The sequence below is a fragment of the Melanotaenia boesemani genome, chromosome 13, assembly GCF_017639745.1.
Source record: "Melanotaenia boesemani isolate fMelBoe1 chromosome 13, fMelBoe1.pri, whole genome shotgun sequence".
Taxonomy (NCBI): domain Eukaryota; kingdom Metazoa; phylum Chordata; class Actinopteri; order Atheriniformes; family Melanotaeniidae; genus Melanotaenia; species Melanotaenia boesemani.
This window is the reverse complement of record NC_055694.1, coordinates 854,653-881,606: the sequence shown is the minus strand read 5'-3', so window position 1 is coordinate 881,606 and position 26,954 is coordinate 854,653. Positions and strand designations below refer to the sequence as shown.

General features: G+C 47.9%; 1 protein-coding gene across 3 annotated transcripts; it reads right to left on the bottom strand.

The window, feature by feature from the left end:
• Positions 1-2,043: 2,043 nt before the first annotated feature.
• irak1 (interleukin-1 receptor-associated kinase 1) lies at positions 2,044-26,213 on the bottom strand. 3 transcript variants are annotated; one of them, XM_042002876.1, is made up of 15 exons: positions 25,943-26,213; positions 11,308-11,475; positions 11,034-11,135; positions 10,828-10,904; positions 10,520-10,735; positions 10,275-10,339; positions 10,068-10,179; positions 8,580-8,701; positions 6,568-6,781; positions 6,413-6,481; positions 6,203-6,290; positions 6,012-6,106; positions 4,527-5,091; positions 4,330-4,438; positions 2,044-3,354 (listed from the first exon to the last, which is right to left on the bottom strand). In XM_042002876.1, the coding sequence occupies exons 1-15, from the start codon at positions 26,079-26,081 to the stop codon at positions 3,336-3,338; spliced, it is 2,160 nt and encodes a 719-aa protein (XP_041858810.1). In that variant the 5' UTR covers positions 26,082-26,213; the 3' UTR covers positions 2,044-3,335. The 3 variants fall into 3 exon arrangements, with proteins under 3 accessions (XP_041858810.1, XP_041858808.1, XP_041858809.1); XM_042002874.1 differs by having other exon boundaries at positions 4,334-4,438; XM_042002875.1 differs by having other exon boundaries at positions 4,334-4,438; positions 11,049-11,135.
• Between the last annotated feature and the right edge of the window lie 741 nt (positions 26,214-26,954).

Genomic DNA, 26,954 nt, shown 5'->3' with positions numbered 1-26,954 from the left:
AAAGGCAGCAGAGATGTACAGATCCGATGGCATCCGGGCTGTCACAGACCACAAGCCCGCCACAGAGCTGCGAGAGCAGGCTTCAAAGCACAAAACAACACACCCACAGAAAACCCCGCCTCCTCCACGACCAGAGTCTATGCCTGTCTGCACCAGCGTGAAGAGGACCCTCTCCACCACTGACGGCCATTATCAAGAAGGTCTTTGAATGGCTGGTCATGGAAACACATCGGATCCATCTCTGCCCTCCCCCCAGCCCTCACCCACATGGACAAGAAAGACTCATATGTGAGGATGCTGTTGATAGACTTCAGTTCAGTATTCTGCACCATAATACCACAACACCTCATCTGCAACCTGGACAAACCAGGCCTCAGCACCTCCCTCTGCAACTGGCTGCTGGACTTCCTCAGTCAGAGACCACAAGCAGTACGTGTTCGCAACAACCTGCTGACACACCACTGCACAACAACCTACAGCACAAATCACCTGCTGACGTTTGCAGACGACACAACTCTGGTGGGTCTCATCACCTAGGGCGACGAGACTCACTCCAGGAAAGAGGTGGATCTTCTGACCATGTGGTGCAGAGACAACAACCTCCTGCTGAATGTCAGCGAGATCAAGGAGATTGCTGTCAACTTCCAGAGAGGCACCACCCAACACCCGCCCCTGGCCATCCATGCTGCTGTGGAGAGAGCAGTACCAAATTCCTGGAGGTGCACATCAGTGAAGACCTCTCCTGGACCACCAACACTGCATCACTGGCGAGGAAAGCCCAGCGGCGCCTTTACTTCCTGGTCTAACTCAAGCAGGCCATAGCCCCGCCCCCCATCACGACCACGTTCTACAGAGGAACCAATGAGAGCATCCTTTCAGCTGTGTGGGCGGGAGCTGCACGACTACAACAGGAGAACCCTGCAGCGTATAGTGAACACAGCAGGAAGGATCATTGGTGCACCACCTTCCCCCTAGAAGGACATAAACACCACCCGCAAAGCCATCACAATGGCGAGCGATGCAAGCCGCCCTGCACACAACCTGTTCAGCCTCCTGCTCTCTGGTAGGAGGTCTAGGAGCCTCCTTTCCCGAACCACAAGACTCACCAACAGCTTCATCCACCAGGGGGTCAGGATGCTGAACTCTCCTCTGAAACCCTCCTTCCACCAGCTAAACCCCCCTGCTAGTTCTCATCAGACCTTGCTGCAGCGTTCTGGATGAGCTGGAGACTTTTCAGGACATATCTGGGACAGGACAATAATAAGGAGCTGCTGTAATCCAGTCTGTTTGAGTTTTAACTCTGAGACAGGATGTTCCCAATTCTAGCAAGGCGGTTGTAGAAACCCAATTTATATGTGAGCCAAAGGACAAATCCTGGTCCAGTATAACTCCAAGGTTCCTCCCTGTAGCACTGGAATATTTATCCTGAGTTTTTCATTTAAACGCCAACAACCTCAGTCTGTGAATTTAGAAGGAGACAATTTGAAAGCAATGAAAGTCCAGGTGCTAGGACAGGATGAGTCCTTTCTTCACTGTAAGGACCGACTAAGAGTAGGCAATGTCATAACCAGGAAGTAATGTTGAAAAAAATGGACACCTACAACTCAGCCACTTTCTAAATTCTGCCACGTGAACAAGGAAATCACAAACCAGCTGTGAAAATGTCACCATGACAACAGCAGCCACTTTGAGTGATGAACACATACTGACGCGACCTTTCACCAACAACACAAAACATGTTTAATGAAGACAACGCTGACTACAGGCGGCGCCTTTAAATCTGGGAAATTCCTGAGTTTTCCATTTGAAAAACTTGGCTCAGTTCAGACAAAGGACGTGCAGATCACCAGGTCTGTCTTGTGTCCATCGGTCCAGGACTGATTCTGCATGTCGACATCTAAACACGGCCCCACCTGGACGTCAGTGTCTGGAGGTCATATGGACGTCTGCAGGTGCAGGGAACTGACATGAATATGTTTTCATTTAGGACAAATATAAAGTGTTATCAACGTAATAAGAGTGTGGACATATTTGAGATTAAACACCATTTATGTTTAATTTATTTTTAGTACACAATATTTAGTCATTTTACATTTTCATGTTTTTCCTCTACCGGTTTATTCAAAGATTTCTGGACTGCAGTTTGTGGAAGCCGTCTGGCTATTAACCGCTAGGCTAACGTTGCGTGAGGTCGTATCATTCACCGTTTCCACAGCAACGCCCCCGGCCAGTCATGTACGTCTTATTTTGATTAAAGCATTAAAGTTCAGTTTATTAAATGTTTTCATTCATTTCATATTCATAATATATCATTATCCTCATATCTCATTGTATTTATCACTCATATACAGCATCATCATCATCATCATCTCATATTAGCATCTTTATTTTTCATAATTATAATTGTCTTCATTATACATCTTCATCTTCGTCATATATAATTTTAATAAAATATTTTTATAATGATCATCTTAATAATCATATTTATCATTTTCATCATCATCATCTTCACATCTGTGATTCAGTGAAAAAAATATCTTCCAGTTCTTTTAGTTTCAGAAACCTGAACTTTATTTAAATAAATACGTGAGAAAAACATGATTCACTCTGACTTCATGAAGCCGAGCTGGCAACGCGATGAAGGTCCAACAGCCCGTCTGAACCAGAACCAGGGACCTGCAGAAGGTTCCTGCTTCTGTCTGAGCGGAAACTGTTGGAGGCCCATCAGCTGTTGATCAGCATCAATAAAACCACCTCATGAGTCCGACCCAATCCAGCTGGTTCTGGTCAACCCAGAGGAGGTTCTGCTGGTTTTCAGAGTCTAAAGCCCCGTTTCCACTAGTGGGGGCGGGTCACAGCGCAATTTTTTGTTTCCACAAGCGAAAACTGGGACGGGTACCCTGATATCTGATCCAGCCTGCTTTGCTGGGACCCTTCCGTTGGGGTACCAGTCTAACCGATCCGACCTGAAGAGGGTGGAGCCTGACACGCTGCAATCTGCTGATTGGTGCATAAAAAACACACTTCCTGTGTGACCTGCTATAAAAACAAAGCAGGAACAGCTCCTCGTTCAGAACAACAGACGAACTCAGACTGGTGGACAACCTCCATCCTCCTCTGTGGTTTCGGTTGCTGTGGAAACGCAGTGAAGTTACAGTTTAAAAACTTTATCCGCACCCTAACTGACCCGACCCAACCCGCTGGTGGAAACAAGGCTGAAGAATTAGTTTGTGTTTAAAAGGCACATCAGGAAGTTCTGCAGCATTTTTGGTCCTCAGCAGGTTCTGTCAGGAAGATAATCCAGCTCATCGCTCTCCTCCGGTTCCCTGACGTCATCAGAACTCCTCCCACCATCTGACCAACAGAACCGAACAAGCAGTCAGAGGCAATCACACTAATAATGAGCAGATAAATGAGTTCAGGTCAAATTTCTTCCAGACAAGCTGATGTCTTTGTGCGTGTAAACCTGTGTTTCTAATTTCTTTAGTTTTTCACATCTGAGCATGTGCAAAACAATTATGTCACTTTTTCCTTTTCAATGTCTTCATTAAAAAATACAAAGCAACAGGAAAAAGAGGATGGCGCCCTGTCATCTGGCAGCGTATTAGTTCCCACTTTAGTAGCTAACGCTAAGGTCGTGGTGTCCCACATTAGCAGCTAACGCTAAGATCGCGGTGTCTGACATGGGCAGCTAACGCTAAGATCGCGGTGTCACACATTAGCAGCTAACGCTAAGGTCGCGGTGTCCCACATTAGCAGCTAACGCTAAGGTCGCGGTGTCCGACATGGGCAGCTAACGCTAAGATCGCGGTGTCCGACATGGGCAGCTAACGCTAAGATCGCGGTGTCCGACATGGGCAGCTAACGCTAAGATCGCGGTGTCACACATTAGCAGCTAACGCTAAGGTCGCGGTGTCCCTCATTAGCAGCTAACGCTAAGGTCGCGGTGTCCCACATTAGCAGCTAACGCTAAGGTCGCGATGTCCCACATTAGCAGCTAACGCTAAGGTCGCGATGTCCCACGTTTGCAGCTAACGCTAAGGTCGCGGTGTCCCACTTTAGCAGCTAACGCTAAGACCGCAGTGTCCCACATTAGCAGCTAATGCTAAACTAAACTATGCTTTTTTACATTTGCAGCTGATGCTAAGATTGTGTGCTCCCGTGTTAGCTGCTAATGCTAAGCAGCTCATGTTCACCACAGAAAACAGCAGAAAAAAAGAAATCCGATGGACTGGAAAATGTAGATCACGGTTTTAAGAATATCAGACACATGGATGGCTCAGAGTATTACAGTAATCTGATTACTCCTAGTTATGGGCTCCGTGTTACCTACAGAGGTCATCAGACGACAGCAGCGGCGGAGTGCTGGTCTGACCCTCCTCGTTCAGACTCTTCTTCTCCAGCAGATGCTGTTTGCTGGGATTTATCTGGACTGAAACTGGAAATGAAACAAGACCTGTCTGAGGTTCAGTTCTGGGTTTTAAGCTCCTCCCACAACACTGCACATATACACCTGCAGAACCTACCTGAGGGCACAGGTGACATGGACCTTAGGGACCCCACTAGAGAGAACCCACAGGCCCATGTTCCCGGGTTCGGTTCTCTGACAGACCCGAACCCAGAGCAGCTGGGCTGAAGGGGATATTGGTCCTCGGTCGGGACAGATGGCTGGACTGGTACGGGACTGCGGTTCGGGTCTCTGGTGGGCGGGGTCAGAGACCTGCAGCTGGTAGCGTTGGACCCGACCTGGGAGGGAGGATGGTATTGGGAAAAACCCCGACTCTCATCCGTCTCACACGGGCCGATGAAGGAGGAGAGAGGAGGTAAGATGGAGGAGTGGAGCGGGTGAGGAGGGGTGAGGGCGTAGGAAGAGGAGGAGGAGGAGGAGGAAGATGAGGAGGAGGGAGCAGGATACAAGTGCATCAGTGGCCCCAGTTTGGCCATCTGCTGGGAGACATCCTCATCCAGGGAGCTGGAGGGTGTGGGGAAGGACTGAGGGGGGGGCGGGAGGTGAGGACTGTAATGGAGGGAGGAAGAGGAGGAGGAAGCCTTCTTCACAGTGCTGTGGATGCTCTTCAGTTTCTCAAACACCTGAAAAGAAGAAGAGCATTCAGGTGAGAATGTGTGGAGCAGAGGTGAAACTGGGACCTAGTCTTTCGGTGACAGGGCCGTTGATCAATAGTGGATCAGTTTCATTGATCTCACTCCTGGTTAATATGTAATCAATAACTAAACCAAAAACCACATCCAGTTTACCAGGTAAAACTTTAATGATGTCACATGATCAAATTACATCATCACAGAACCATTTATTTATCACGTCTGTATGTGTCTGCTGTTAGCATGCTGCTTGCACCGTAGCGTCCTGTTCTGACCGCCGTAGCGTCCCGCTCTGACCATTGTAGCGTCCCGCTCTGACCGCCGTAGAGTTTCGCTCTGACCGCCGTAGCGTTTCGCTCTGACCGCCGTAGCGTCCCGCTCTGACCGCCGTAGCGTTTCGCTCTTACCGCCTTAGCGTCCCGTTCTGCCCGCCGTAGCGTCCCGCTCTGACCGCCGTAGCGTTTCGCTCTGACCGCCGTAGCGTCCCGCTCTGACCGCCGTAGCGTCCCGCTCTGACCGCCGTAGCGTTTCGCTCTTACCGCCTTAGCGTCCCGTTCTGACCGCCGTAGCGTCCCGCTCTGACCGCCGTAGCGTTTCGCTCTGACCGCCGTAGCGTCCCGCTCTTATCGCCTTAGCGTCCCGTTCTGACCGCCGTAGCGTCCCGCTCTGACCGCCGTAGCGTCCCGCTCTGACCGCCATAGGGTCCCGCTCTGACCGCCGAAGAGTCTCGCTCTTACCGCCGTAGCGTCCCGCTCTGACCGCCGTAGCGTTTCGCTCTTACTGCCGTAGCGTCTCACTCTGACCGCCGTAGCGTCCTGCTCTGACCGCCGTAACGTCCCGCTCTGACCGCCGTATCGTCCTGCTGAGGGCGTCGTGGGTATAACGGTCTGTGTTCTGGTTCGGTTTCTGACCTCCGTCATGCTGGGCCTTTTCTTCCTCTGCTGTGTCAGAGTCCTACAGGCCAGATCCACCACCTCCTGGCAGCCCACTGGCTCAGCAGACCCTCCTGTACACAGACCAGCAGGTAGCAGGTCAGCCCAGAGCTAGAACCAGAACCAGCTGGAACCAGAACAAACACACTGATCCAAACTCCAACTCTGACCTGAGATCAGACGTCTGTCCAGCTGATTCCTCCACGCTGTTGACATTGAGCCGTTTTTACTGGACTGGATCTCGTCCACCAGATCCTTCTGCAAACCAAAACAATGCTTTCAGAACGAGATGACCTGGACCGGGCTGGTCCAACTGATCCAGATTCCTACCCAACAAATGAACCAGAAAATCAAAGGTGTGAGCAGGTGTGTGTTCTGACCAGGTATCTCTCTCTGGACGTCCCATCTTTCTCCAGAGCCCGCCGCCCGGTCAGCACTTCCAGCAGAACCTGAAACACACACAGAGCACAGTGTCGGGTCTCTTCAGAACGTCCACCAGACCCCACATTTCCCATCAGCCCCTGCAGCATCTCACCACTCCGAAGCTGTACACGTCCACGGCCGTGCACAGCTCTCCTCTCATCACGTACTCGTCCGGCAGGTATGCCAACGTCCCCCTCACCGTCGCCGTCTTACCAACAGAACCCGTCTGGGTCAGCGAGTGACTGGACCCACCAGGCGGGGCATACCGAGCCAGACCGAAGTCCGAAAGCTTCGCTACAAGGTGCTGGTCCAGCAGGATGTTGGAACTACGGAAACAGTGTGGGTGAGCTGGGTAGGAATTCTGGGGGGTTCTGGACGAACATGGACTCAAACAATGAGTCCATGTTCAAATAATGATTCATTTACAGGTAGGAGGTGAGTTCTGGAGACAGATGCATCATGGGAGAGAACGGCTAACTGGATATTTAACCAGATTAAAGCGATGTACCAATTCAGGGTCTACACATGGGATGATGAATCACTTAAACCTCTGAAATTACTCATAGGCCACTTCAGTAAACTGCAACACCGACCACCAACATGACCGCCAACACCGACCGCTAACATGGACCACCAACGCGACCGCCAACACGACCGGCAACACGACGGCTAACACAGACCACCAACACGACCGCCAACACGACCGGCAACATCGATCGCTAACACGGACCACCAACACGACTGCTAACACGGACCACCAAAACGACTACTAAACCGGACCGCCATCAAGACCGCTAACACGGACCGCCAACACAACGGCTAACACTGACTGCCAACAAGACTGCTAACACGACGGCTAACACCGACTGCCAACACGACCGCTAATACGGACCGCCATCAAGACCGCTAACACGGACCGCCAACACAACGGCTAACACCGACCGCCAACACGACTGCTAACACGGACCGCCAACACGACCGGCAACATCACCGCTAACATGGACCACAGACACAACCGCTAACACCAACTGCCAACACGACCGCTAACACGACGGCTAACACAGACCACCAACATGACCGCTAACACGGACCGCCATCAAGACCGCTAACACGGACCGCCAACACAACAGCTAACACCGACCGCCAACACGACCGCTAACACCAACTGCCAACACGACCGCTAACACGGACCGCCAACACGACGGTTAACACGACGGTTAACACAGACTGCCAACATGACCGCTAACACGGACCGCCATCAAGACCGCTAACACGGACCGCCAACACAACGGCTAACACCGACCGCCAATACGACCGCTAACACGGACCGCCAACACGACCGGCAACATCACCGCTAACATGGACCACAGACACAACCGCTAACACCAACTGCCAACACGACCGCTAACACGGACCGCCAACACGACCGCTAACACGACGGCTAACACAGACTGCCAACATGACCGCTAACACGGACCGCCATCAAGACCGCTAACACGGACCGCCAACACAACAGCTAACACCGACCGCCAACACGACCGCTAACACGGACCGCCAACACGACCGGCAACATCGACCGCTAACATGGACCACCGACACAACCGCTAACACCAACTGCCAACACGACCGCCATCAAGACCGCCAACACGACCGCCAACACCACCGCCAACATGACAGCTAACACAGACTGCCAACAAGACCGCTAACACGACCACTAAAACAGACCGCCAACATGGACAGGAAAAAACAAAAAAAACAAAAAACAGTCTGTACTGTAATGTACTTGGTTTTGTAGCGTTTCTACTGAAACTTTGCTGAAACCTAAAACTCTTCTGAGCTTGGCTGCTGATTGGCCGTCTTGTGCACAATGAATTCTGGGAGAAAAGAGGCTGTGAAGGATGCATCACCCGCAGCCATCCTTTGAGGCCAAACGTTGCAAGTTTGAAGGGTGGATTCGGAGGTTCCTTTGAATTCTAATGCAGCAGACGAAGTCGCACTTCGAAGTGTGCAGACCCTGAATTGACCCTGGACCTGCAGTGTGGGGGTTAACAGGACTGCTGACTGCAGCACTGTTGTGATGTCACACTGTGATGTCACACTGTGATGTCACGTTCTGAGTCTGACCTCTTGACGTCTCCATGGATCAGCTGTTCCTGACCTGCAGGGGGGCGATGAAGGAACTGCAGAGCTGCTGCTGCCCCTTCAACAATACTGACTCTGTGAGGCCACGAGAGGAGCTCACACACCTGAAACACACACATACAGGTAAATACAAACAAATATTTCTTGTCTCTGATTTAATTAAACAACAAACCTGTTTACACCAAATCAGATTAGTAGTGATCAGATCTGGAGATGTGTTACCGCTTCAAAGTGCTGAGAACAGTTTACATTAATTAATGTGGCGCTGCCACCGCCAGAAGAGCATGACTACAAAACTGTGTAGAGGAAACACGGCCCTGGTCTTTATGTTCCACCATCTGGTTTCTGCTGGAGTTCGTAGTGACGTGACTTTCTGGTATCTTTAAAACATCCCGTCTGACTAAACTTTATGTGGACGCGGTGGATGCTGTGGACGCGGTGGATGCTGTGGACAGTGTGGAGGTGGATGTTGTGTACGGGGTGGATGCTGTGGACGCGGTGGATGCTGTGGACAGTGTGGAGGTGGATGTTGTGTACGGGGTGGATGCTGTGGATGGGGTGGATGCTGTGGACAGGGTGGAGGTGGATGCTGTGTACGGGGTGGAGGAGGTGGATGCTGTGGATGGGGTGGAGGAGGTGGATGCTGTGGATGGGGTGGAGGAGGTGGATGCTGTGGACGGGGTAGAGGAGGCTGATGCTGTGGATGGGGTGGAGGAGGTGGATGTTGTGGACGGGGTGGATTGCTGTGGATGGGGTGGAGGACGTGGATGCTGTGGAGGAGGTGCATGCTGTGGACAGGGTAGAGGAGGTGGATGCTGTGGACGGGGTGGAGGAGGCGGATGCTGTGGATGGGGTGGAGGAGGTGGATGTTGTGGACGGGGTGGATGCTGTGGACGCGGTGGATGATGTGGATGGTGTGGAGGAGGTGGATGCTGTGGATGGGGTGGATGATGTGGATGGGGTGGAGGAGGTGGATGCTGTGGATGAGGTGGAGGAGGTGGATGCTGTGGATGGGGTGGATGCTGTGGAGGAGGTGGATGATGTGGATTGGGTGGATGGGGTGGAGGAGGTGGATGTTGTGGACGGGGTGGATGCTGTGGACGCGGTGGATGATGTGGATGGGGTGGAGGAGGTGGATGCTGTGGATGATGTGGACGGGGTGGAGGAGGTGGATGCTGTGGATGGGGTGGAGGAGGTGGATGCTGTGGACGGGGTGGAGGAGGTGGATGCTGTGGACGGGGTAGAGGAGGTGGATGCTGTGGACGGGGTAGAGGAGGTGGATGCTGTGGACGGGGTGGAGGAGGCGGATGCTGTGGACGGGGTGGAGGAGGTGGATGCTGTGGACGGGGTGGAGGAGGTGGATGCTGTGGACGGGTGGAGGAGGTGGATGCTGTGGATGGGGTGGAGGAGGCGGAAACGCATTAATGCCACCGACGATGAGAAACAGGAAGTCAGTGTGAGGTGTGTTACGTTGTGTATTTGGTCCTCCAGAGATCCGTGGTTCATGTAGCTGTAGATCAGACACAAGGTTCCTCCTCCTTCACAGAAACCCAGCAGGTCCACGATGTTACGGTGTCGGAACCTGAGCACACACACACACACACACACACACACACACACACACGGTATTACAGATGAACGCTTGTGGTTCTGTAAACATCTGATTATTTGACCCACTTTGACAGTTTCTCCACTTCAGTCTGGAAGCTTCTCTTCAGCTGAGGCCAGTTTATCAGACCATCCTGTAAACAACAACACTGACCAATCACAGACCACTTCCTGTCCAAAACATAGACCCTAACCCATAGATCAGAGAGCCGTTTCATTTGAAAGTGTCTGCAGCAGAGATATCTAAGACCTGCAGGATCTGGGTCTGGAGGACTGGGCTGGGATCTCTGGTCCATGAGTTCTCTCAGACTGACCTGTCGGAGCCTCTTGATGGCGCAGTCCGTGTTGTTTAGAGTCGCCCGGTACACCACGCCGAAGCCCCCCTCCCCCACCTGCAGGCTCGGGGAGAAGCCTCGTGTCCCAGCATGCACCTCTTCATATGACCAGCGCATGACTGTGAAGATGCTGCTGCAGGTCGCCGCGGCAACGGCTCCTTTTCCATCATCAGCATCAACACCAGGCTGCACTTCCTGTTCAATATTAATGGAGATGAAAGATTGGTATTGATTACCGATTGTCTCTGTAGCTCTTATTGATTACTGATCATCTGTGTGGGCGTTACCTGGGAGTACAGACCGACGGGGGGCGGGGCAGGTCCAGGTAACAGCTTTCCTCCTGATTTACTCCCTGAACAACCAACTAAAGGTGATGACAAGAGCTGAAATCATCATTTCCATCAACCAATGACAGCTTTACTCTAAATGTGTAGATGAGCAGGAGAAAAACAGATAACTATTAATCACACAGACAACTAATAGTGGTCCTCACCTGATTGGATATTACCTGTGGGCGGAGCCGGAGGTGTTTGGGAAAAAGGGACAGATGGAGGAGGGGGAGGAGCAGAGGGGGAGCAAGTCACACCTGGTATGTCTGCAGACAGAAAGACAGACGGCAAATTAACCTGGTTTCCAGGGTCAGATGTCTGAATACAGCAAACACTGGCCCAGAATCAGAGGTCAAAGGTCAGAGGTCAAAGGTCAGAGATCAGACATCAAAGATCAGAGGTCAAAGATCAGAGGTCAAAGGTCAGAGGTGAACTCACGGCTCAGGATGATGTCTCGTGGTCTGAAGAGCTGCAGGGATTCCAGCAGGTCGATCAGCTCCCCGACGCGACCGTTGCGGTCCGCCCATCTTTTCAGAACCCAGTCGGTCCGTTTGGGCTGCTTCTCGGCAAAGCGAAGGTTGGTCTGGTCTCTGAGGACTTCTGAGGCTGCAGAGATGGACAAGATAAGTGTAAAAAGCATCAACAGCAACTAGTGTGTGTGTGTGTGTGTGTGTACTAAGTATTAATGGTGAGTTGTGGTGATTGATCGTGCCAATACAACCGCGCCCCCTGCAAGGATCAGAGGCAGACCGAGAGGACCCGGACAGAAGCTTCAGTTTTTAGCCATTTTACAGGTATTTAAACACATTTGTGATTAAAGGTTTTCATAGGACCTGCTGGATGAGTCCGGAAGTGTTTGACCAGTAATTAATGTATTTCTGGTAACAAGATTTCCCAGTTCTGCCACCCTCCAACCCCAGATTAGTTACGAACATTTCATCATATTAACAGGCTTTACTCAAACCCTGTAGTTCGCCTGCCTCCTCTTCTCCTACTTGTTTGAAAGAACTCTTAAATCAGGTTCATGCACATTGTTTAGTTCTTTAAATAAAGACTAAATCACACCGACTCAGTTCCATGGGAGACTCATTCCAAACCAATTCATCTAAAAGTTCCTTACAACGAGGCTGAGCTGTTTCATACCCTGATGTTCGTTTATAGGAGCCTCTCTGAATGTCTCTGAAAAAAACTCCAGAACTGGGAAGGTGAGTTCCATCAGCAGGCATCAGCTCTTCACCGCGATGCAACATGGTGTCCCGCCCGCCTCAATTTAAAATCCAACCCCAGCAGAACCTTCCAGCATCGTCTGAATGTCGGCACAACACCGGGACTAAAGCACAGAACTCACATTTATAGCACAGCAATCACAAAAGGTTCAATTCTCCCATGAGCCTTGTTGTCCAGACAAAGTGAGTTTTGAAAGTAGCCCCGCCCCCTCTGACATAAAACATGTCATCTTTGCTAATCAATATCATCACACTGCACGTTAAAAAGCATTAGAAACAACTTATTTTAGTAATGAGACGCTGTTTATATAAAACACAACGTGATCATTAATCAATACTAAAAAGTTTCAAACTAAATCTGGACTGAAGCAGCGAGAAGCTGGAGGCGGGTTTCGCTACTGCCTCCACACCGACGTGACTGGTTACTTCGTATGATTCGTTCTAAATGTTGTTTTTCCACCATGTAAAGCTGACGTTTAGTTTGCAGGATGTCAGACGTGTTCCTGAAGGGTGTCGGCTTCCAGTAAATGGGCGAGGACTTCCATCGAACGGGCGAGAACTTCCATCGAACGGGCGAGGACTTCCATCGAACGGGCGAGGACTTCCATCAAACGGGCGAGGACCTCCAGCGAACGGGCGAGGACCTCCATCGAACGGGCGAGGACCTCCATCGAACGGGCGAGGACCTCCAGCGAACGGGCGAGGACTTCCAGCGAACGGGCGAGGACTTCCATCGAACGGGCGAGGACCTCCAGCGAACGGGCGAGGACCTCCAGCGAACGGGAGAGGACCTCCAGCGAACGGGCGAGGACCTCCAGCGAATGGGAGAGGACCTCCAGCGAACGGGCGAGGACCTCCATCGAACGGGCGAGGACCTCCAGCGAACGGGCGAGGACTTCCAGCGAACGGGCGAGGACTTCCATCGAACGGGCGAGGACCTCCAGCGAACGGGCGAGGACCTCCAGCGAACGGGAGAGGACCTCCAGCGAACGGGCGAGGACCTCCAGCGAATGGGAGAGGACCTCCAGCGAACGGGCGAGGACCTCCAGCGAATGGGCGAGGACCTCCAGCGAACGGGAGAGGACCTCCAGCGAACGGCCGAGGACCTCCAGCGAACAGACAGAAGCTCATGTTGATGCATTTAAAACATTTATGGAGTAGCTAAGCTAATAAATGGAGGGATGACCGGGTCCTCACACACGTTTGGTCACTTTTGTTAATTTTATGTGTAATTACGTCTTCAGAGTGTTTTCAGGGTGTTTTTACTCTGTTGTCTAAAACTACCTAAACCTGCATCACTACACTTAGCATTGCATCTTGTTCCTTCAGCTAATGTTCAGTTCAGACCAGCTTTATTTGTAAAGCGCCACTTCACAACATCATGTCAGGGCTTTAGGCCTGGTACACAAAAAGATCATCAGGCTGTTTCCCTTCCCAACCAAGGATGGCAAACGCCCCATTATCTGGAGTCTTATAAGATTTTCCTATGGTCTGTCCACTGGTGTGTCCCCAGACCTAGTTCTAAGCTATGGTCTGTCCACTGGTGTGTCCCCAGACCTAGTTCTAAGCTATGGTCTGTTTACTGGTGTGTCCCCAGACCTAGTTCTAAGCTATGGTCTGTTTACTGGTGTGTCCCCAGACCTAGTTCTAAGCTATGGTCTGTTTACTGGTGTGTCCCCAGACCTAGTTCTAAGCTATGGTCTGTTTACTGGTGTGTCCCCAGACCTAGTTCTAAGCTATGGTCTGTTTACTGGTGTGTCCCCAGACCTAGTTCTAAGCTATGGTCTGTTTACTGGTGTGTCCCCAGACCTAGTTCTAAGCTATGGTCTGTCCACTGGTGTGTCCCCAGACCTAGTTCTAAGCTATGGTCTGTCCACCGGTGTGTCCTCTGTTGTTGACCTGGCTGTGTCAGACCACTACTGTGTGTTTTTTTAACATCACCAGTTTTATCCACCAGGAGGTGCTGGTGAGAACTGTGAGGAAATCATATGTTACTGCTGAAGCAGCTGCAGGTTTTATTGAGATTTTAAAACAAACTCCTGCTCAGATTTCATGTGATTTTATTGTGGATCATGTTAACAGCAAACTTAAGACTAAAATAATAAAATCCAAGCCCACGTCACCGTGGAGAAATGAGCAAAACAAAGAGCTCAAAAGAAACTGCAGGAGGGCAGAGAGGAAATGGAGGAAAACAAAATTTAGTTAGAAATTTAGCCGTATGTCCGTTCTTCCAGACGTTTTCAGCATTAAGAGGTGATTTTCCTCATGAGAGGATCAACTTGCACATTAGTCTGACTAGTGATGACATCTGAAGTGTTCATGACCTTGTTTCTTACAAGCTGTGTTAAATTCTCACAAACCGGAGCATGATTTCATCATGAGGAAAATTCCATGTGGCCACTGGGTGGCGCTATAGCCATTTTTCATGTAGAACCATGTTCAGGTTGGAACTCTAATGAGAAGAGGAAAATATCATGTCAATTGGTCGACTGACAGCAGGTTTAGAGCCTCTTCCTGTTTCATGGCGAATGATATAACCATAGTAATGGGAAAATTATACATTATACACATAACCCTTACATATTTGTGTGATATTCAGATGAATCATGTATTCTTGCACTTTGTATTATTAAAACCATGGCTTATGTTTCACTGAGCAGAACAACCTGTACCCAGAAAATATTTGGTAATGAGCTCTTCTTTCTTATCACACCGCTGTTAACATTCTTCAGAAACTTTGTACCAGGTCGAGCAGGGTCTGAAGAAGTGTTCTGAGGATTTGCCTTTTATTCAGAGGACAAGCCAGAACAAGAGCTCTTCAACCAGTTCTGAGGTGGCGTGGCCGCTGGGCTCTGAGGGGCGAACAGAGAGGTGGGTGCTGGGGGCCCGAGGTCCAGTTCTACTGACCAGATACAGAACATCCGTGTGGTGAGAAGGGTCATTGGCCATAAAATGAAAAGGCGGTTTGCCATCTGATCCACGGCAGAGCTGACTCGGAGACGGAAGCAGTCATGTGACCAGTTAAAACAATGATGGTGAGATTGTTCTGATTTCATACCACAAATAATTAATGATTTGATTCAAAACCTACATTGAAATTAAACAGATCTTCATCTTTTATGGAAAGAAAGTGCTAAAGAGTAAACAGAAGAAAGCTTCATTTCTAGACATTTCACACACATAAGACGAGTTGACAGCCGGAACAAGACACACATACATGTACACACATATTTACATGAACAAACACACACACGCTCACTGCAACGAAGTATCTGTTGCTACTGATCACATGACAACATGACATGAAGAGCTACTAACGCTGTCTGGTTTAGAAAACAGAGAACATGTTTAGCGAGCTGGTGGCAGCAACCTTTCCTCAGGTCTCCAACACTGATCGTTGTTTTAAAAGAAAGAGAAATGAGTAAAACCAGATGAAAATAATGTTTTATCTATTTGATCCTTCAGATGCATCCTAACGGAGAGTCACTGGCACATGAATTTATATTTCCTCCAGATCACCGTCTAACCGCTGAGCCAGGATCTGATGAGATGGTTTCTGTCTCCTTCCTACAGCTGAAGCAGTGAGAGAGTAAAACCTTCCTCCAGAGGTGGAAACGCCAACATGCTGATCCTTATGTGTATTTATGTAAATACCGAACGGCAGTTTCCCTGCTTGGTTCTGTGTGGTGATAAAAGCTGCAAGTCCCCTGATTTCCTGACAACTTTAAGTGTGTGCGTGATTCACACCAACACTGTTTGTGTGTCTCTGGGTCCTGATTTTTTTTTTTTTTTCCACAAATGGCTTAAGTTAAGGTTTCAATACTCTCGGTACCGTATCTATAATTTATATTGAACAAGAACTGAATCTGAAACAGCTTTAAAGATACAAACTGAAGGCGTCATATTTATTTTTCAGTCGAGCAAACTAAGAATCTGAAATCTGTCTGAAAACAGATGAATCAATAAATAAATGGCTTAGAGGGAAAATTCCTGAGACCTAAAGAAAATGCTGACGTATAAATGAAATTTAAATTAAATTAAAGGAGCTCCTGTTTTAACTGTCATCACACGTAACTGTGTGCAAATTACTTTCAGTAAAACAAAGAAAACCTTAAACACTAAAACAAATGTTGAGACAGGTAAAATGACTTTAGGTCATCGTTAGCTCTGCATTAAAACAAGAAATGCACTTTAAAATTAATACTGAGACACCACAAGAAATAAAACCCGGTTCATATGGTCTGATATGCATGGATATTCTAAACTGATTCTCTTATAAAAAATAATAATAATGAAAAAAGGGATTTGTAAAAGACTAAAAAAGAAAATACTGCTCGAGCAAATTTGGCTGATGATGGACTCATGATTAAAAGAAATTTAAATTGGGTTTACGTCCATACCATCTTGGAGTTGGAAGCATTAATAAAAATCTCCAAAACAATGAATGTTTTCCAAACAATTTTAAAATGAACTTTAAGGATCCTCTGATTCGGCCTTTCTGTGCAGAACGAGTGACGTGACTTTGACAAAGTTTCTGACTCTGACCTGAAGACAGACGACTGATGGACGGATATTAAATGAACTTTTCTTCCAGCAGCTTCTTATCCAGGATTGCTTCCACAGAAGGCTGACTGCTGTTTTATAACGTTGTTAATTCTGCAGCCATTAACAGTTACACACATTTATTTTCATGAAAAGCAGGTCTGATAATCTGTTTACAGGAGGAGACGTCTACACTAAAATCTACACTGTAAAATATGTGTGTGTGTGCTTTAAAATCAAACATGACTTTGACCCTTATGACATTTTGGGATTAACTCTTACAGGTGGAGGAAATTATCACCATGTACACATGTGCTGATGAGGATTGTTTCACAAGGAGATGCCAGAACCGGCAACTTCAGGCTTCAAGCATACAAGATTTTAATGTTTTGTGTACAATTTTACTCGTACCTGGGATAATGTAACATAAGAACAAAAATGAAAAATACCTCAGTGTTTTGGTAAATTGGGTTTTCCACCATCATCCCACGGTTACAGGTGTAACATACGGTTTGCTAAACTGACGCATGGGGTGGCCCATATGTCAAAAGGCGGGGTGGCATCCTCAGTAACATCTCTGATTCCTTTTGAACCGACCCCTTCAGAAGCTCTCACAGGTACACTGTGGTTATGAAAGGCCTGCCGGCTCAGCATCGGGTCCTTCCGTTCCCTGGTTCCTGGTTCCTGGGTCCTGGTCAGAGAGACGAGGAGGAAGCACATGCGGTCTAAAAGGTGGCTGGGTCCCTTCCAGGTCCTGTTGGTCACTCACACAGCCGTGAAGGTCGTTGAAAGGTCTACATGGATCCACGCATCCCACTGTAGGAGGTTCCAAGATCCACCAACCCCAGCTCCACCAGCTGACCTCTCAACCACAGGGCAGAATAATCCCTGAGGTCAGCCCCGGGTGAGGTAGTCTACCCTCCACGTGGCAACATGAAGTGCACCCAGGCTACGGTGATGGGATGGGCGTGCACCATCCTCCTCATCCTCATCACACTCCTCCTCTGGTACCTGGATCCAACCGGCCTCGCCCAACACAACGCACCCCAGCTTCGTCCCAACCCGCCAGACAACTGCAGGGGACAGAAGCTCCGTCCTGAAGGAGGCACCGCCATGACCACACTGATGATCTCTGGTGGCAGGTTGCAAACATGTCAGCTCATAACCTGACAAATGACAGCTGCTCTGTTTGTGGACTGATGCTACATGCCCCCCCCTCTCAGTTTTCATTAATAGAAAGTTCAATTTCCATGTTCATCATCATGTTAAGAGGATACACCTCCACATGATGATGCTGGTGATTTGGAGTTGTTTGAGTAAATTTTCTCTTTATGTGTGATTAATATGTTTCATTTTAATCAAAGGGGTGGATTGTAATGGGAAAATTATACATTATACACATAACCCTTATATTCTGTAATCTACACTTTGTATTATTAAAGTCATGGCTTATATTTCACTGAGCAGAACGACCTGTACCCAGAAAATATTTGGTAATGAGCTCTTCTTTCTTATCACACCGCTGTTAACATTCTTCAGAAACTTTGTACCAGGTCGAGCAGGGTCTGAAGAAGTGTTCTGAGGATTTGCTTCATCGACCTTGATGCCATCACGTGAGTCAATATCAAACAAGCCCATGTGTCTCTCTGCAGACTCGCTCAGCCAAAGCTGTTTGACTGTGTGACTCTCCTTGCTGATCAGCTCCTAATAAAATACTTTGATTCTCACTTAGTGTGTGATCTTTGATAATAAAATTCCACTACACCATCACAGGAAGCCATTTTAATCATGATTTTCAACCATGAGTTAATGAAGGATGATATTAATGAGTTTGAATTGGTTTTACAGGTATTAAAGGGTTAAAATGGTGGGACTTCCTGTTCCCAGGGGGCGGGGCTATGGCGCTGACAACAAGAGGCTTTTTTGTTTGTCCTGGCGTGTTATAAATAAATATAATATATTTATAAATATAAATATGCCACATTTCATCAACGTTGGTCAAAGCAGCAGTTGGAGCTGATAGATTAAATACTTCTAGGGGGCGCTATAGAGCCATATTACCAGTATTGTCTATTTGAATCAGTTCCAGGCCTGAACACTGTCCTCCCTTCCGAGTTTGGTGGAGATCAGGATTACGTCGTACACCAGCAAACATTTGAAACTTTCACATCCAGCCTAAAGGCGGCCAAGAAAACCTTTTATCAGAACAAGATCCGCAATGCTCCCAACACACGACATGTTCATGGTGTTTAACTCTCTTCTATCTCCACCACCTGCTCAGCCTCCCACTGTGCTGACTGCACAAATGTTTGCTTCCTACTTCACTGAAAAGGTTGCTACCATCAGTAACCAATTCACTGAGCCGGACCAACTCAGCCTTACCAAACCAGCTACTGGTTCCTCACTCTGCTCCTTCTGCTCTCTAAATGAGGACCAAGTCTCTAAACTTCTAGTCAGCTCAAAACCCACGACCTGTCCTCTTGATCCTGTTCCCTCTGACATCCTGCAGAGCATTTTACCTACAATCAAACCTGCAGTAACCCATATTATCACCTCCTCTCTTAAATCCGGTGTCTTTCCTTCTGCCTTCAAGCAAGCTCGGGTTACCCCGCTGCTGAAGAAACCCACACTCAACCCAGCCCAGGTTGGAAACTACCGGCCGGTCTCACTGCTTCCATTCATGTCTAAATTACTAGAGCGTGCCGTCTTCAGTCAGGTCTCACAGTTCCTCCAAGACAACAACCTGTTAGATCCATATCAGTCTGGCTATAGGCAAGGTCACTCTACTGAAACTGCTCTCCTGTCAGTTACTGATTCCCTACGGGTTGCCAGATCCACCGGTCAATCCTCAGTCCTTATACTGCTGGACCTGTCTGCTGCCTTTGACACGGTCCACCATCATATACTGTTCTCCAAACTCTTGGAGCTTGGCATCTCAGGATCTGTCCTCTCGTGGTTTATGTCCTACCTCACAGGAAGATCATTCAGAGTATCTTGGTGAGGGGGCGTGTCCAGATCACATGGGCTGACAACAGGGGTGCCTCAGGGCTCGGTGCTTGGCCCTCTTCTCTTTTCACTATACACCTCCTCACTCGGTGCATCATTAGCTCTCATGGTTTCTCCTACCACTGCTATGCAGATGACACTCAGCTTTTCCTTTCTTTTCCACCTGACGACACAACGTCTCAATGTGAATATCAGCATGTTGCTGATATCTCCGCATGGATGAAGGATCACCACCTTCAGCTAAATCTGTCCAAGACCGAGCTTATTGTCTTCCCAGCCAATCCTTCCTTACCGCCACAGATAAGCGTGCAGCTTGACTCCATCACACTAGTGCCTACGTCTTCTACCAGGAATCTTGGTGTCATGGTAGACAACCAGCTGACCTTTAAGGACCATGTTTCCTCGGTCTCCCGGTCTTGCCGATTTGCTCTCTACAACATCAGGAGGATCAGACGCTACCTGACTGAACACACGACCCAGCTCCTGGTCCAGGCTCTGGTCATTTCACGCATTGACTACTGCAACTCCTTACTGGCTGGCCTGCCTGCATGCTCAGTTAAACCTCTGCAGATGATCCAGAACGCAGCAGCACGTCTGGTCTTCAACCAGCCCAAAAGAGCTCATGTCACTCCGCTGCTAATCGCTCTCCACTGGCTTCCAGTTGCAGCGCATCAGATTCAAAGCTCTGCTTCTGGTTTACAAAACAATAACCCAAACGGCTCCGGTCTACCTCCACTCCTTATTCCAGAGCTACACTCCCTCTCCACAGTTACGCTCTGCCAGTGAAAGACGCCTAGTGCTCCCACCACAAGGTGGCGCCACATCAGTAGCTAGACTCTTCTCCTCTGTTGTTCCCCGGTGGTGGAACCATCTACCAAACTCCGTCCGATCCGCAGAGTCCTTATCCACTTTTAAAAGCAAGCTAAAGACTCAGTTGTTTAAGGAGCATTTCCACACTTAGCTTAACTCTTCTACTCAGAATGAGGTAGAAAGATTTGTCCAGCTCTTTGGCTCAACAAGGTACTGAAGAAGCTGCTGCACTTATGTCCAAGTTGATATTGTTTGATGAAATCGTGATGTTGTATTTAAACAAAAAGACTTACAAAAAATCTGTAAAAAAAAAAAAAAAGTACTGCCTCTAGAACTACATGACACACCTGGTCCACCTGGACTCCAGCAGTCTGACTACAACTTAATGACAACGTCCTGCTTGTGTTGTTCTTCTTCTCAAATGTAAGTCGCTTTGGATAAAAGCATCTGCTAAATGACTGTAGAATAGAATAGAACAGAATAGAATAGAACATTGCGTTAGTACTTCCTGTTTCATGGCGATGGACGCCATTCGCCATAGTTTTGCTTGAGGAAGGAACTTGAGGGTTTTTTCTGTAGTATCATGAAAGGGTTTGACCTGATCTGAAGCACTTTTGAGTGTGTGAGGTTCATTCCTGGGAAGAGGGACCCCAGTGTCTGAAAAAGGCACTTCCTGTTTCAAGTGGGCGGGGCTTAGGCCAAGCCAGAAGTAGTTCTATGTATCTGTTCAGTAGCAGCCCCTGATTAATCACTGTAAGTGTGATGGTGATTGGATGAAAATGGAGGGATTTATACAGATTAATGATGTCATGGCGTCTTATCCAACCTTGTCATGGCGCCACCGTCTCGCCGTGCAGCGTTGAGCAATGTCCAGATGACAACATCTGGACATGTAGATGTGGTCGGCCTGGAACTGAAGTGAAACATGTGCAGTTTGGTACAGAATGAGTGTTGTATTTCAGAAATAATGGATTCCGTGCTTGATGGCGAAACATCAAAAGTTGATGAGGCGCCGCCGCTGAACGCCACCTCCTATTAGAAAATTTTCAATAACTTTTGACCACACATGCCTCTGGAGTGTTCAGACTGAGTTTGAGGTAAATATGATAAAATCTGTAGGAGGAGTTCATTCAAATGCAAGGCAAAGAAACATGCAAAAATGACCCCAAAAATGACACTTTTTTCAAAATGGCTGACTTCCTGTTGAAGTTATCATATAGGTCCAAGAGGCTTTTTTGTACATCCTTCCAAGTTCTATCAATATACTGGATTTCAGCCATATCGCTCAATGTAGTGGGCAGATATGATCAATTAAATATTTGTAGGGGGTGCTATAGAGCCGTATTGCAATTTTTCCAGCATATGTCAATGTGGCTGAGTTCTCGGCCGGACCGCGGTCCTCCCTGACGAGTTTGATGGAGATCAGCAGTACAATGGGTCAGTTACAAGTACTTCCTGTTTGATGGCGTCGGACCACTATTCGCCATGGTTACGTCTGGTGAAGGAACTTGAGATTTTTATTATGGTATCATGAAAGGGTTTGACCTGTTGTGAAGCACTTTCAAGTGTGTAAGTTTTATTCCTGAGGAGATGGACCCCGGCGTCTGAACAAAAGCACTTCCTGTTGGAAGTGGGCAGGGCTTAGGGCTAGTCTGGAATTGGTCGTATGGATCTATTCAAGGTCAGATCCTGATTAATCCCTGCAAATCTGATGGGGATTGGATCAAAATTGAGGGATTTATACTGATTTGTGATGTCATGGCGTCTTATCGAAGATCGCCATGGCGCCACAGTCTCGCCCTGCAGTGTAGATCACCAGTTTTCTCTGGATATCATCACCAACTTGTTGTCTGATGTCTGACCCAGTTTGGACCTGGTTGTGTCCAAAACGTCAGAGAAATGGGTCTTCGAGTAAGAACCATGACTTCCTGTCGCCAGGGGGCGTGGCCTATTCCTAACCTAAATATTGATCTGTTCAGGAGAAAATAAGAATTTTGAAAAAACGCTACAATTACAACAGATTTTATACCAACCAGGAACCACCTCCGCCCCCCGAAGAAAGCCCCAAAGCTCTCAGCGAGGACCCACCCCCTTCATCTCATCATACTCCATCCAGGTCAGCCTCCCTCCCCCTCCCTCCCCCCTCCCTCCTGGACGTCACCTCCCCCACAGCCCAGCAGAGCGGCTGGAGGGAGGACACCAGCCCTCCTGCACCACCACGCCAGCTTCACGTCTGTGTTTATATAATGCGTTTATTTAAAGAGCTTTACATGTATGTCACATTCACACGTTCACACACCTATGGCGGAAGCTGCCATGCAGGGCGAACCGACCCATCAGGAGCAACTTGAGGTTCGGTGTCTTGCTCAGGGGCACCTTGACATGAGCTCTCCGGGCCGAACCAGCAACCCTCGAGCTGCAGGACGCCCGCTCTGCCACTGAGCCACTACGCCACGTGTTTGATGCTGATTAAAGGTTCGGTCATTAGCAGGAAACATTTTAAATATTAATTTTCTCTGAACACAACCTTGATTTCATGTTTTTAACTGAAACCTGGTTAAACCAAATAACAGAGCAGCTGCTCTTATGGAAGCAACCCTCCCAGCTTTAGTTTGATCAGTGAGGTCAGACTGGACAGGAGAGGAGGAGGAGGAGCCGTTTTATTTAAGGAATCATTCCACTGGAAGCAGTTTTCTCCTGGAAGTTTGACTTCTTATGAATATTGTGGCTCTTCAGCTGAAGGCCTCTTCCAGAGTCATGTTTCTAAATATTTTCCAGCCACCAGGACACTGCGCAGCATCTTCTGATGGTTTTATTGAGCTGCTGCTACAACCTGTGTAGTTATCGTTGGTGATTTTAACGTCCATGTAGACAACCCTCAGGACAGAGGGACTAAAGACCTGAGTCACAGTCTGGACAACGTTGGGCTGACTCAGCATATAACAGAGCCCACACACACTAAAGGACACACTCTAGACTTACTGGTGTGGAAGGTTTGGACGTTTCCATGGTTACTGTGTGTGATGTGGGCGTGTCTGATCGTTACTGTGTTTTCTCTGAGATACGATTCCTGTTCACACTAATGTCTCCATGGAGGTGATCACAGAACGTGTGTAACTGAAAACAGGAGTGGGAAGTTTAACCAGGTCTTCTCTTTAACACCTGCCCTGTCAGGGCTTCAGCCAACGAGCTTGCTGCTAGTTTTAATGCTAACATGCTAAATACTATGGATGCTATGGCTCCTGTTAAGGTGAAGGTCGTCTCTGGAAGGAAAAAGTCTCCATGGAGAAATTCCACACTGGTGAAAAATGGAAAAAGAGAGTCGGAAAGCCGAGCGCAGATGGAGAAAAACACATCTACAGGTTCATCATGACATAAAGAGAAACTTCACTCTTATAATTTACACCTGAGGAAAGCAGGAAGTCCTGTTTCTCTGACGTTATTAGCAGAAAGTGTCATAAAGCTCGGGTCTTATTGGCTGCTGTGGACAGGATAACAAACCTGTCAGCAGCATCAGGTCCTGGTTTTATCTGGATCCTGAGGGGAATTGCACGAAACCAGAATAAAGAAATCCAGGATAATTAAGCAAGCCCAGCTTGACCTAGCTTGCGCGGCCTATCCTGGCTTAATTGGTTGCACGTTTGCTGAGCCAGGATGAGAAGGTGCGGCTAAGTTAAGCCAGGTGAAGATAGTTGGGATAAGTGCGTGTGCACGGCATACTGAAGCAGACCTCGCGATCGCTCACAGAATCACCGATGGGGAAATGGATAAAAGTCGCGCGTCCTACGTCACGGCCGCTGAACAACAGCTCCTGACGGAGTTCTCTGACGAAGTTAAGGATATTATAAGGAAAAAAGGCAATAACAATGAATATTGTGAATATAGTGAATATTGGCTAAAGTAAATCTACGTTATGCACAAATCCTGCTGTGCTAACTGACATTTCCTTTACAGACTTCACAAACTGTCAGAACGCTTCATTCAGGGCACCTGGAGAGAGAGAGAGAGCTGGCAGATGTTAAAAGCTGACTCAAAAAGAGCAAGCTCCAAGGAATGGAGCTGGATCTAGAGATTAAACGCCGGACACTCAGAAAACTGGACCTGGAAATCCAGTAACCGAAAATCTGTATCTCTCAATGACATAGTCATCTCCAAAGGCCAGGGGATGTGAGCTGTCCCTGAAGACTCGTTCACGTCTGAATGCTCTTCTGAGGATGCGGGCTTCCTCGTCCAGCACATCCTCTGAAAAAGGGCAAGCCATTATGAAGAGGGAACAGGTGAAGGGGAGCTGGACCTGAATATTCTACATTGCCCTCGTCACGGATTTCTTTGAATACACCTTTGTAACCTCATCCGCTGTGTTTTGTAATCTCAATTAATGCAATAAAACACATATTTATAAAACCTCTGACAGCAATTTGACGAGCAGTCTTCATTAGCATAGCAATATAACACTTGGCCTGATGAAATCATGCACTTATGACCAAGTTGATATTGTGTGATGAAATCGTGATCCTGTATTTAAATAAAATGACTAAAAAAAAAAATTATATGCACTGCACTAGCACTACACGACAGCACCTGGTCTAACTGGACTCAAAAGCGGTCTGACTAACACTTAATGATGACGTCCCATCTTGTTTGAATTCATGCTTGTGTTGTTCTTACTCTCAAATGTAAGTCGCTTTGGATAAAAGCGTCTGCTAAATGACTGTAGAATAGAATAGAATAGAATAGAATAGAATAATAATACTACAACTCGAATCCATATAAAAAGGCTGCTGCGATTACGAACAGATTTGGATTAAATGTACAGTGACTGTGTATGTAATATTTTAATACTGGATGATTAAAATGACGCGCCATACTTAGGAAGACCATGGACATGCTGTAAAACACATTAATTCCTCACAGAATTGACGTTGGACATGCAGGTGACTCGCTAGGATTAATCTTAGCCTGAGCAGTTAGCCTGGTCTGGAGCAGGCTAGCTGCAGCGGATAAATCACCACAGTAACTTGGCCGGGTTTAGTTTGAGCTGCTTTCATGTAACCGACTTAAATTCAGCCAGGATAACCAACATATCCCGGCTTAATCCCTTTTCTTGGTTTCGTGCAATACCCCTCAGGTTTTCTTTCTCTTTGTAAACAAGATTTCTGTCTTGGACTCTTCATACTTCGTCACGGACTGCTTTCAAAATGCCAAAACTTCCCTCCAACATCATGACCAATCAAATTTCTTGGGGTAAATCCATCTCAGCGCGCGCGGCGCTGCTTGGTGTCGCGTGCTGTGTGTTCTGCCCGTTAGAGGAGACGCGGAAGCGGCGTCGCCTCGCGGCGCAGAACGCACGCGGGAAATGTCTTCACTGTGACGATAGACTGGCGAAAAGTACGTTCACCACGTCATCACACGATGGATCGCGTCACTGTGAACAGCTGTTTAAACCTCTCCAGACTCGTGGTAGCTGTTGGTAGCTGGTCCCAACTTACCAAAGCGGGTCCAGTCCAGGTCCGTCAGCCCGTCCATGACCAGGCAGAACTTAACGAGGACGGAAGGATCCAGGTCGATGATTAACTGGCCCCGCAGGTCTCCTCCCGACATGTTTCCACCGGAACCGGAACCGAACATATGCTAACAGACGCTAACAGCGACGAACCGACACCGGGACCAGGACCCACCGACCCACATCACAACAACACAGTCGATCTGATTAAAATCTTTCTAAACTCTATTATAACCCACTTCCGGCACTTGGCTTCCGCAGGCTCACCGCAATAAGAGCCGCTTCCGTTCTGCACCGAAGAAAATAAAAGCCTGTGGCTGATGCGGATCAGACCTGGACCCAGTCCCGGACCGGACCCTTTTATGGTTCTGTTAAAGCTCTGACCACCTGTTTACTCGTTAAAATATTAATGCCAGGCCTGAAGTATGAAAACAAACGTTCAATTCGGTGTTTGGACTTCCTGCAGACCTGGACCCAGTGGTTTTAGACCCAGGACCTGCTCCCTAGACTCCAGAACCTGCTTCTGGAGGATCATCGCTATGTGTAAAAACCAGATAGAAAACCGTGAACTTTATAAAATGATGTTATTATTATTATTATTATTGTTATTATTAATATTATTTAGTTTTTGTTATAAATAAGACACTTTCATTAATAAATGACATTTCAAGTTTCTGAATTTGAATGTTTTTAAGACGACGTGAAAAGAAGCAGAAAGTGTCCAGAACCAGTCTGATCCAGTCACCGGGTTCAGATCCAGTCTGAGCTTCTTCTTGGATCAGAACATCCACCAGTTTCAGTTCAGGTTTGGAAAATAAACAAGTCTGAAATCCTGGATGAAAAACAAACAAACAAACAAAAAAAAAAAAACGCTCATGGGTGTTCCACCAAAGAAGCAGATCTGTTCCTGGAGGTCTGAGTCTAACAGGGTCGTGAGACTTTATTTTTATTTATTTATTTATTTATCAAGCTTGCTTACGATAAATATGGTCAACTTT